General features: G+C 43.4%; 1 protein-coding gene across 2 annotated transcripts in view; it reads right to left on the bottom strand.

Annotated features, from left to right (window-relative positions):
- LOC125020673 (polypeptide N-acetylgalactosaminyltransferase 10-like) overlaps positions 1–12,169 on the bottom strand; it is a 66,902-nt gene that overhangs the window by 12,819 nt on the left and 41,914 nt on the right. For both annotated transcript variants that reach the window (XM_047606088.1, XM_047606089.1), the window contains exons 5-6: positions 8,431–8,616; positions 5,715–5,898 (exon numbers count right to left, since the gene is read on the bottom strand). In XM_047606088.1, coding sequence (XP_047462044.1) covers positions 5,715–5,898; positions 8,431–8,616 — 370 coding nt within the window. The remainder of the gene's footprint in view (positions 1–5,714; positions 5,899–8,430; positions 8,617–12,169) is intronic.

Raw genomic sequence — 12,169 nt, 5'->3', positions numbered from 1 at the left:
GCTCTGCACTGCTGAGTGCACGCCTTTTTAGACTGTTGTGTTGCTGCTGCACATGATTGTTGCTGCTGCACACCTGAGGCAGACAAATTGGGCCAGCAGGTGCACACGCACACAAGTCGAAAGTTTATCTCAGATTTCTTGTGAGAAATCACAGCACTCTGAACCCCATCACTGTTCCACTAATCTTAACAATCAAGTGACGCTGAGGAATATTTTTCTTATATTTGTGCCTCCTTCCTTAAACGAGATGTGGCCCTCTCCGGTGAAGAAATTTCACAACACGCACACTTGCAGGTGCGTCGTGTTGCCGAAGTTTTTCAGGAGATTGAGGTGGAAGGCAGGGAAGCAGCAGGTAGTCTGCTCTCGCCCAAGTCGTCCCTGAGGAGGATCAATTAAAGGCAAACAGGGCAGCTACTGTACAGTCGGCGGTGAGAAACACCCCGGGGCTTCCCACGCCTCGCGAGCAGCGAGCACAGATCTGAGTCCCGTGGTGATAACAGCCGGGTTTCTGCAGCTTTCCTCCTCCAAGGCTGCAAACAATTAAATGACTCTCGGAGTGATTACGGGAACCGCTGCACTTCTCTCCAGCGTGGGTTTTGGTTCAATATCTCTTAACACATCGTGATTACTCTGGGCGCGCTATGCCGGGTTTGTCTCTAACACTCATCCAGCTTGTTAACAGTTTTTTCTTTTTTATTATTAAAATAAAAACAACGTGGAGAGTTGAAAACAGGAGTGTTTGCTGCACGCTCTGTGGGGCACGTCATCTGATGGAGTTCTAAATTACCACTCGACTCAAAGCAGCACAATATGCACAAATGATAAACGACACGCTTCTCGGCTGCTTGCGATGTAATAAAATTAACACTATTTCCACTTTGCCTCTCCCAATAATAATAGTGTTCTATGTTCCATATCTGGTGGTAATTGAAAAATGCACACACAACGTGGGCCCCTGGATGTGATACACCTGGTTTAACACAAATCCATGCATCTTCTGGTTTTCCGACTCTCAAAGTAGTTTTGAGAAACTGGCCACAGGGAATTGTTCCACCCAGCACGGATTAGCAACGTGATGACGGCTGGCCTGGGTTCCAGTTACGGTGATTTCAGGGCTCTGTCAAGCCCTTCCAAGCAAAACCAGGATCATACACTTACTTGTCACTTGATTAAGAACACCTGTTCAATTGTTTGTTAACAATTAGCTAATCAGCCAATCACATGGCTGCAATTCAATGCATTTAGTCATGTAGAGGTGATCAAGACAACTTCCTGAAGTTCAAACCAAGCATCTGAATGGGGAAGAAAGGGGATTTAAGTGACTTTGGATGTGGTGTGGTTGTTGGTGCCAGACGGGCTGGTCTGAGTGTTTCAGAAACTGTTGATCTACTGGGATTTTCATGCACAACCATCTCTAGGGTTTAGAGAGAGTGGTCCGAAAAAAATCCAGTGAGCCGCAGCTGTGTGGACAAAAATGCCTTGAGTGAGAGGTGAGAGGTCAGAGGAGAATGGGCAGACTGGTTGGAGATGATAGAAAGGCAACAGTAACTCAAATAACCACTGGTTACAACCAATGAATGTAGAATACCATCATTGAACGCACAACACGTCCAACCTTGAAGAAGATGGGCTACAGCAGCAGAAGACCACACCAGGTGCCACTCCTGTCAGCTAAGAACAGGAAACTGAGACTACAGTTCACACAGGTTCACCAAATTTGGACAATAGAAGATTGGAAAAACGTTGCCTGGTCTGACCAGTCTCGGATGTCAGGGTCAGAATTTGGCGTAGACAACATGAAAGCATGGATCCATCCTGTCTTGTATCAACGGTTCAGGCTGGTGGTGGTGGTGTAATGGTGTGGGGGATATTTTCTTGGCACACTTTGGGCCCTTAGCACAAACTGAGCATGTTTTAAATACCACATCCTACCTGAGTATTGTTGCTGACCATGTCCATCCCTTTATGACCACAGTGTACCATCTTCTGACGGCTACTTCCAGCAGGATAATGCACCATGTCACAAAGCTCATATCATCTCAAATTGGTTTCTTGAACATGACGATGGGTTCACTGTACTCCAATGGCCTAAACAGTCACCAGATCTCAAAGATATGCAGCCGACAAATCTGCAGCAACTGCGTGAAGGTGTCATGTCAATATGGACCAAAATCTCTGAGGAATGTTTCTAACACCTTGTTGAAAGTATGACACGAAGAATTGAGGCAAAAAGTACAGTGGCCGATGAGTGTAGCTTAGCAACAATATTTGTATGCAAAAGCATTTGACATGTTCAGGTTAAGTTATGGATAAGGCTTCATAAAGTATGTATATAATTGAACACATTGTCCTAAGTCTCTGCTTTTCTCAACAACTAGTATCTGTTTGAAACACTGCAGAAGAAACCCCGCTGACCCAAAGTAATGAGATGCAAGCAGGTAGTAGCCTTAAAAAATGTCTTCTTTTGTGTTTAGTTAATTAAGAAAACCTCATAAAAATACAGTGCTTTGTGAAGCCCTAATTACCCCTTGGAAATAGTTTTAGTGTCTACTGTGTTAGGAATAAATCAGATTTACTTTCAACTCGTAACAGTTTGTTGTGCAGGCAAAGCTTGAGATTTAAAATTCCTCCTTCCGTTTAATGCTTTCACTCTACACACACGTGCTTATTTGCTTTTATTTCTTCATTAAAAATGCTTTAAATTACCACTCACAGCAGCACAATACACACATCCGATAGATGAATGGCTTTTTGAACGCTCGCAGTGTAATAAAATTAGCATAATTTCCACTTGGCTTTTCCCAGCGATAGTAATGTTCTGCGTTCCATTTCTGGTGCTGATGGAAAAGCCTGCGCTAAGATGGCCAAAACAACATGTACACCTGAACGTGACACACTTGTTTAACACAAATCCATTGGCATTAACGGCTTACAGCCTTGTGGTTTTCAGGCTGTCAAATGGATTTTGAAAGTGGCCGTAGGGAGTTGCTCCACCCAACAAGCATTAGCGAGGTCGACCGCTGACGTGTGGCAATATGGCAGCCTGAATTCCACCTAATCCCAAAGGTGCTGAAATGGGGCGGTTTAGGGTGCTGTGAAGACTTTCCACACCAAACCGGGAACGTATTTTTGCAACTGTTTTCATCCAAAAGCGCCTGACACATTCAAACGCTCGTCGCTTTTCTAACGAGCGTTGCTCATCTCTTCTCTTCTCAGGTTGCTTCTGTCTACAAGGGAGCGTTTTCTTCATCTTTAAAAGTGCACGATGAAGGAAAATAAACTCGAGACCTAAAAATATGCTTCACACAGTAATGCAACAGAAACGTGGAGCATTATTGGGCTGGCGCAGACAGAATTTAGGGAGGATTTAAGGAGGAGGTTTGATCACATGGACAGGCAGGGTAATTCTGGATAAAACACCCAGGAGTTGGATACTTGGAGGTACCAGCATTATGTTACTTAAGAAAACCTCATCACAATACAATGCGCAATCAGCTCTAATCACTAGGACTGGGTTTCTGAATCAAATCGATCTTCATTTGATCGATTCATTATATCCTCGCATCAACTTTGAAAATACTCGCTGTCAGGCAGATCCGAAACATGACGGAAGCCACATCTCAGGTCCAAAAGCTGATTTAAAAAGTATGACAACAAAGAAATGCTACAAGAAGAATGTGGGTTTAGAGGGAAAATGTGGAAATATCACAAATCACTGGAATTAATGACAACGTTTTAGTGTTTGAAACTGAAATGTGTCCAAGTGAACTGATATTGAATGAGATTAAATCAAATCAAATCAAAAAAGGCATTTTTCTGTCAACCCTTGAACATGGGCACATGGCAACGAGTGTCTATTTGCTTTTCTTTCTTTAAAAAAACACTCTTTTGTTGCCGTTGAAGTGGCCCAAACCTACAAACCCAGCTCACATTGATGACTAGGAGGGAAAGAATTTACACATGGGAATCTGGAAACCTGTTTGTGTGTGTCCTGTAGGTTAAGTGCTGTTGTGTAAGGCTGCGCCTGCACTTGGACCCCGCTGTTGAGTTCACGTGATGTCTAGTCTACGGTTAGAAGAGCCCTGCAGTGCACCAGTGAAGTGGTGATCAGGAGAGTTTGTCTTCCACTCCTGCCTGATGTATGAGGGCATGCACTTCCCCCGCTGTCTAACAAGAAACATTGTTTTTTTTTTAGTCGTGAAATACTGTTTCTTAGCCTGTATATAATCACTGAACAGAGCAGGGTTGACTTTGTTTTGCCAACACTTACATGACTAAGAGATTTTTTGTGTTAAGGCAAAAGTTCTTTTTTTTTTTATCCACTTATCAATTTTGAGTTTTTTTTTCTTGCTATTTTGCTTCATTAACATGTCTTCTATCAAACTAGTTTAAAAAAAAAAAAAAAAAAGGCAGCCAACGTGTACATTTAGGTTTTCATTTCACTACTCGTTGTCTGCGTTATGCCTCTAGTTTACTCCTAAAGATTTCTAAGTCGACTCGTTGCACTGAGAGCCTTGTCTCTTTCCGGCATATGAGGTACCGTTGTGAAGCTCTTTTCTCCTGCAGAAGTCTGTCGGGCCCAAATATGGTCATATCCTTTGTATTAGCAGCCAGTCGTGAAAGTAGAAAGGCCGATCCAAAGCTAAACTCAAGCTCTCATTGGCTGGTGTCGATTTCTGGCGACGTGATTCGTTCAAAAGCGTGGCGTGACCGGATATTCTGTCAGTCTGTGTTTATCTGCGAGGGACATTTAAAAATGCTGTGAAACCTTCTCTAAGAAGAAAATTACTTCTCAAATTAGCAAAAAAAAACAAAAAACTAACAAAAGACACATGAAGGAGAGGAGAAGGGAAGTCAAACTCATCTGAGCTCATCCAGCTGTAAATTGTCTTTGGTAAAAGGAGATGAATGTGGAGACGATCATTCATGTTTCACACTTATTGAAAATCGAATCTGATATTCTGATATTATACATATTGTTCTGATTATGGACAATGGTCCTGCTTCAAAGGATGCGATGTGTACGTTGCCCTCAATAATTAGCCTCCCAACCTAGCGTCATCTCCATCAAACTTTCGTCCACGCCTGACAGGTTGTGAGTAAACCAATATTTTGGCAAACAATTGAAACGCCAAGGCAAAGTTTAATGAGCGCTCTCGTTGGGCAGAAGCTTTTAAACAGATGAGCTGGGCTAAAGGGGAGTTGACACTGAATGAAAGCCCTCTGGAGGAAAACAAAAATGCCATCATTAAACCCATCATTAAACTCAAATAGATTCTAGGTCTTTGATTTTCCTTTGCCAAAAAAACAAACAGCAAATGCTCTAATTATAAGTCAGCTGAAAGTCATGTTCTGTATTCAGCTCCCTCTCTTTGTGTTTTCTCTGGCAGCTGATCCCTGGGCGACTCTCTGTCTCTGCCCCGCTCCGCTGGATGACTGAACTCACCTGCAACCCATCTGCTCATCAGGCCTCTATAAAAGACCGTCTCTCTCAGCCAGACCTCGCCCGTTCGTTTGGCCTCCCTCAGTGGTGTATTTCAGATTTGTTGGATTTCCTAGTTCTGCTAGTGTGACTTCAATACTTCTTCTATTCTTTGTCTTTTTCCCCCGTTTCTTAAACTGTTCAGTTCGCTGTGCCAGCGTCTGCATTTGATGAAACCTTGAAAACTTAATGAGCAAACCTCTCGAACCGCTCTGCTCTCTGTGATACTCACTCAAAGGGCTCGCTGGGGTCTTCCCTCTCCATCTCCGGAGGTATGGGGATCCGCTTGTAGTACATCTCCCAGTCGAACGCCCCTCGCATGGCGTCGCCCGCCTGCGTGTCGTAGCCGAAGTTGTCGTGGTCGATGACGTCGATCATCGGACACACGATGGTCTTCCTGTTCTGGGCTATTCGGTCTGAGAGACACAGACGGTTCATGTCTGTTTAATACATTCCACAGATTTTCAGTAAAAGAAGAAATGTTCAAATTCAAAGTGTATTTGCGACATACACAATAATGAACAGCACAACATGCTTTCAAACCTAAGGTCTCATCTGAGAATGCAGACAATGTTCCTGTTATACAGGAGTTGAAGGCGAAGGAAAGTAAGAAAATGTGTGCAAGCACAAGCCACCTTTGTGTAAGATTCGACGAGGGATGAGCGACTGACATCTTCTAATAGTGGAAATATTTTGCACTGCAGGCTTTTGGTGGAGTTTTAGAAAACATTTGCACCATTGTCTGCTTAATGCTAAATATATAAACACCACAGCACCAATCTTAACAAAGGTCCTTCTCAGACCTGGTTATCCAAAGAATCCAATCACAAGTGTCCAGCTGTGAAGAAGCTGTAAAGCAGTGGTCCGATCCAGTCTCTGACCACATCTGAAGGTGGTCTGGGACGCAATTGACCACATTCATTTGTTAGTGTGAACGCACAGACATGACTCTGGGGTAATATTTAAGACCGTCTAAGTTGCTTAAAGAGATTTTTGCCTCATTCATTCAGGAAAAAAGTGCACAACTATTGTGAGTCATCGCCTGAATGGGACTGATGTCGGTGATGTCTATCACAAAAGAATCGCTCTAAGTGGCATTGTTCTTGAGTAATACAAGTTGGCACACAGGCAAAAAATAAGAAGTTGCTGTGTTTGTCTGAATTTATTTTTTTTCTAAGGGTATAACCAGGCGTCTCCAAACTGTGGCCGTTGGAGACTCCAAAAGGACCTTTGGACACGCATTGAAGAAAAAGGTCATAACTCTTTAACGCTTCAATGTACAGTCATAATCTTGGGCTCTACTGAAAGGTTACACTGGAATCATATTTTATATACCAGATTCACTATTAGAGTTACCGACGCAGAATGAGTGACGTCAAATCACATTTTAGTCAAAAAAAAAAGCCTCCCCTGTCCTTAAAGCCTAGTGACGCCCCTGGTTTGGATGCTTAGCAATGCAAAAGGAGCGTTTTGTGACATACGACATATCTGAGTTTACGCTCGTTTCTCTTCAGAAGTCAAAATCAGAAGAATTGAGCTTTCAAACGATATATAGCATTTACTTAAACACAACTTCTGCACAGAGCTCAGTTTTGTTAGAAAAAAATGACTGCTTTCCCATATACGACCCAGCGGAACGTTAAGAGGTTAAAAAGTATCAGCATGTGGTCAATTATTGATGCGATCATGTTGATAAATGAGAAGACACTTAGAGTTAAGTTATATCCCACCCAGCAAAAAGTAGTTGAAAAGACGTTGAAAAGACGTCACTCATGTGCGTCTAAACAACGTCTAAATTTGGTTGAAAAGTTAAAGGTGAAAATTATCACAAGGTTGTTGCTTTTTTTTTTTTGCACGCTATCGAGCAATGACAAAGGACTGAAACTACACGGTACCTGTGAGAGTAAAATAACAGAGGACGTTCTCGTTGACATTTTTCAAGTTTATACAAGTGTTTTTTTTTTTTTTTTTTCCTTTCTATCGTTAAAACGGAAATAACAGGCTGTCGTGGATTATTTCATTGCCGCTGAACACTCGCAGTGTAATCTTGATCAGTGCTTCGTCACAGCCTCCGTACATCTAATATTATTCCAGGCGTCGCAGCGGGTCGCCGCGAGCACGGCTGTGTGTTTATGTTACGCACCGGCAGACACACGTTCTATTCCCAAACGATGTGTTAACAGCTTGACGGAGCGGTAACACGGGTCATAAGGTTCGCTGCGAAATTTTTCCAAGAGGGACGGCGCCGTGCTGGGAGACAGAGATGAACACGGGTCCTTAATGGGGGAGGGGTGGGGGAGTGGGGTGGCGGGGTAATTGAGAAAGTGAGACCGTGTTTGTGAGCAAGTCCATCAGGCAGAAGAAGAGGCACTCAGTCTCACAGTAGGGGTGGTGTGTGTGTGTGTGTGTGTGTGTGTGTGTGTGTGTGTGTACAATTCGATGTTGGAGAGAGCAATTTGGCAGCGGCATCGAAACGACGACAAACATCTGTGTGGTCTGACCAAGAGAGTGAGGACGTTTTGAAAGTTGTTTGAAAGTGGAAAGAGTTTACGTATTTTTCAAACTTAAAGAAACTAGGATTTGCCTTTATATTTTTTTTTTTTTCGGCAGATTTGAAAAACTAAGGGAAATTTAGGACTTGTAAGCCAATTCTCAGTCTCATTGTTACCACCCCAGCCTTTCTGCTTTTAGGGAGCTGGCCTACTGGGTAACGTGTCTGCCTGGAAAGTGTGTCAGCGCCTGCTACATGAAACCGACGCTGCTGAGAGCGTCTACCTAAGGGGGTAATGAATTTAATGCCAAATGTGTTGACCCAGTTTTAAGTTAAAGTAAGGCACGGTTCACCAGATGTTTTACAACAGTCTCCGTCACTCCTTCTTTCTCCACTGAGTACGTCCAGGTTATGGTGAACCTATACTGAAAACTAGAGGCTTGAGTGTGTTTCTCACCCAGCAGGGGAGGCAGCCAGTTGACGTTGGCCTCACAGTGAGAGTCCAGAAAGGTGATCACTTCTCCCTTGGCGGCGGCGGCGCCCAGAAGACGGGTCCTGATCAGACCCTCCCTCTTCTTGGTCCTCAGGATGCGGACCTTCGGCATCCGCGTCATGTAGTCCTCCAGCGCCACCTTCAAGTGCTCTGCGCGGAAGGAAATGGAACAGAATAAGATCATCCGCCCAGTGCTGAGCTCGGTCCCTAATTATTCTGTCTGGTGCTATAATTTCCTCTCACCAGGGCATATCAAATGGAGGTTTTTTTTTTTTTTTTTTTTTTTTTTATTTAGGTAATGAGGAAAATTTGTTTTCCTCTCTTATGTGGTGCATATCTAAGCAGCCTCCTTTTCATGTTGGCCCTAAAGAGACGTGTTTGATGATCGATGTCAAAATAAGCACAGAAGGACAAAATCGCAGATCCTCGCTCCGTGCCGTAATATGTTTATATGGTTTATAATACGACGCTAGAGCAGCGTGACTAAGACACAACGCGTTTTCAATTTCAACCGGCGATATGAAACGACAAGCTGATGTCCGAGACGAGTATTTCAGCTTAAGAACCCAAACACCTGCACAATGCCTAGCGCCTAGTGCATGCTGGCAGCCGGGACAGGTTCCAGGCCCCTACAACCCCACACTAGATAAACACTGAAGGGAAAAAAAAAAAAGCACAGTTGCTGCAGAAGCAGTTAAGGACGGTTTTAGGAGGGAAAAGTTTTTAAACGACTGAAGTTGTACATCTCCTTCAACAGCCTGTACCTGCACATCATAAACATTCTTTAAAAGGACAAAGGGGAAAAAAGGCCTCTGTTCTCTGCTGCACTGTCTACCTGAGGGATTTCAGACAGAACATGAGGCCACAGGAGCAACGTATCAGACAAACCGGCAGGGATTTGTTTTTGTGTTTTTTTTTTTTTTGTTTTTTTTTTTGCTCATGCAGGACAAACATCAGTAAATGAGAATGAACGTTATCTTTCAAGACAACATGCAATCTTGAGCTGACTGTCCATTATCTTGTATCAGGAGAGACTTTTACCGTCTAAGCAGTGTCCCATGGTCAGACTGTTTTGTGTAGGATAATCATGTGCTTTGAAATTGTCGTTGGAAACGATTTACATAGCATTGCAGTTGAGTCAAAGCTCACCATGCGCAACAGTTTAAATACCAATAGTCAGAAACGAGTTGGTTGAGAGGGAGAGGCTTTATTTGTTATGTTGTAAATGAGATGTGTTAAATGTGTTTTGTAAAAGCAACCTAAATATCTGGTTTTGTTACATATTCCAAATACCCATGTTTACCCATGATGGCTGCAGCCACACTGTGAAATGTTTGGATGAATGTATTTCATGTAAATTTCATGTACGGCAAAAAGGTGCTACACTATGGCTTGGTATCCAACTGGGGCAATTTTCCGAACACACTGCAAACCTGTGCTTTTGTTGCAGTCTGTCTTCATGTTTCTTTTGAAAGTAATGTAAAAAGTAGATTTTTATTATTTATTTTTTTTTTTACAGTTTTACATAAACTCTCATTCTCCAGTGTAAAAGCACAAGCCTTGAATGCCCTCTGTTGTTTGAATAGGAAAAACACTGCTGAACCACATGGCTTTGACGGCTTCACCACAAAGAGCCACAAAACCGCCCGTCCACAGGAGAGGAGCGGAGGACTAAATGAATGTCTGACCTTTTGTCTTCATCCATTTGAAAAGTTCATTTACCTACAATGCAACTGCAGATCAAAGCCAGCTGACATTGACAGAAAGTGAGAGAAGTAGAAATTGCGGGAAAAGGCGTCCTTTTGAAAGCATGCGGCTTTACTAAATCAAAAAAAGTCTTATCACAGATAGATTCAGCAAGAATACGAAATGACATCAGAACAATGGTAAAAATTACAGAGAAGACAAAATGATAAGAGGGAATTGAATAAATACATGTTGTTCACATCTAAACAGCTGTCCTCGTACAGTCACTCCCCTTCGTTTCTGTGTCTGTAGGAGTGGAAATTGTATTTTTCTTTCCACTAGAGTGCTTTTTTTGTTGGGGGGAATCACATTTTCAAGTGTAGGATGTGAAAGGAATCAACCTGACCTCAATGTTTCGCTCTGTTATCACCACTGCTTAGAAACAATTATATGTCAGGTTTTATTTCCACCGCTTGTGAAGACTAGTGTGCTTTTTTTTTTCCTCCTCTGTTGTTTGGCACCTCACTTTTTGAGGTGATTGTGGTGTGGACGGTTTCATTAGAGATCGACCAATATATTGGCACCAATATATTGGCCGATATTTACGTTTTTTATTGGTATCGCCGATACATATATATTTTTTTTTCTTCCAGCAAACTTTACAGACAGGCACATCACCAGGCAGCCGTGTGCTGTTGTAGCTGCAGTCAATGTGGACCCGGACAGCCCATACATTGCAGCCCGTATCGGCCATCGATGCTGATGTAATCCGATCTCTAGTTTTCGTAGCATCCAGCTAAGCACGGGTGGAATTAATGATGACTCGGGTCCGTTAGGGGCCCCAGAAAGCCATGACGGTGAGCACGCACAAAAGCAGGAAATGTCCAGCTGTGCTGTTGAAGCTTACAGGCCTCAAGCTCATTTCTGCAAATAACCACCACTCACCTCGGACTAATGCCTTCACTCTGAATGTGTGACACTGTTCTTAAAAAATAAATAGTAAAAATAAAAAATTCAATCAAAACCTAATCCGACATGAGATACCTCCTCCATCCTTCCTCGATATTCAAGATAATAGCTTTGTCCTTTCCAGCTCCCACCGGACTCCAGTGAAGGTCAGCCATCTTTATTTTCTGCTGCGCTTATAGCTTTGCGCTCCCGGCGACCTGCTCACTGTAAAATGTGACATTGCGACAAGGGCGGAGGGGCTCCGTGGGGTCAACGTCAAACTGTGAGGAAAAGGCATTCGGTCCTCTCTGTGCTCCTGCAATCAATCAACCCATTAAAAAGTGACCATTACAAGGCCGACGCCGGTTCTTTATGAACGCTCGGCCCGCGCCCAGTGACACCTGCATCATCCCGCTAATGACAGGAAGCGGGGCAAAATTAATCAAAGAACATTCGCCCCTTGTGCGGAGAGAGCTTGTACGGGGAGAGGTGAGGGAGCGAGATCAGAGCATTTAATTATGATTGGTTAAATTTCCCTGAATAAATTGGAATACAGCTCATACTGTTTACCAAAAGCAAGGAGGCAATTAATCACTCTAATGAGAGCAAGCTGATGTCAGCAAACACATTAGTCTTTATTAGATTGTGAAATGGAAAAGACTGGAGGGCGGAGGTGCTGTAGATGTTGGGGTTGTTTCCCAGCGTGAAGCACTAGGAGGAACTGCTCATCACACACCAGGTGGGGGATAGAAACCGGCACAGATTAGACTCAACCGAAACTTCCCTTTCAGTTAGCCTGCCTCCCCGGGGTCAATCAGTCACCCAGGTCTCGTGCGCGGCAAGTCGCTGGCTAGCCTTCTTTCGTCAGCTTGGTTCAGTCCCATCCACACGTAAAACAATTGGCTCATTTCCCAAGGCTCTGGTTGCCTTGGGAGTCACCTTCTTGTACGTTTCTCAACACAAATGTTTGAGTGAAACGAGCACATCCTCAAAAATGAAGATGCAGCTTGCTCTTCGGCATCTCTCTTCGAATAGAGAGCGGTGACAGCATGAAGAGGAAAAGACTCGA

This window comes from Mugil cephalus, chromosome 15 (genome assembly GCF_022458985.1).
Source record: "Mugil cephalus isolate CIBA_MC_2020 chromosome 15, CIBA_Mcephalus_1.1, whole genome shotgun sequence".
NCBI classification, from domain to species: Eukaryota; Metazoa; Chordata; class Actinopteri; order Mugiliformes; family Mugilidae; genus Mugil; species Mugil cephalus.
The sequence above is the reverse complement of the archived record's forward strand: the minus strand, read 5'-3'. Positions and strand labels throughout refer to the sequence as shown.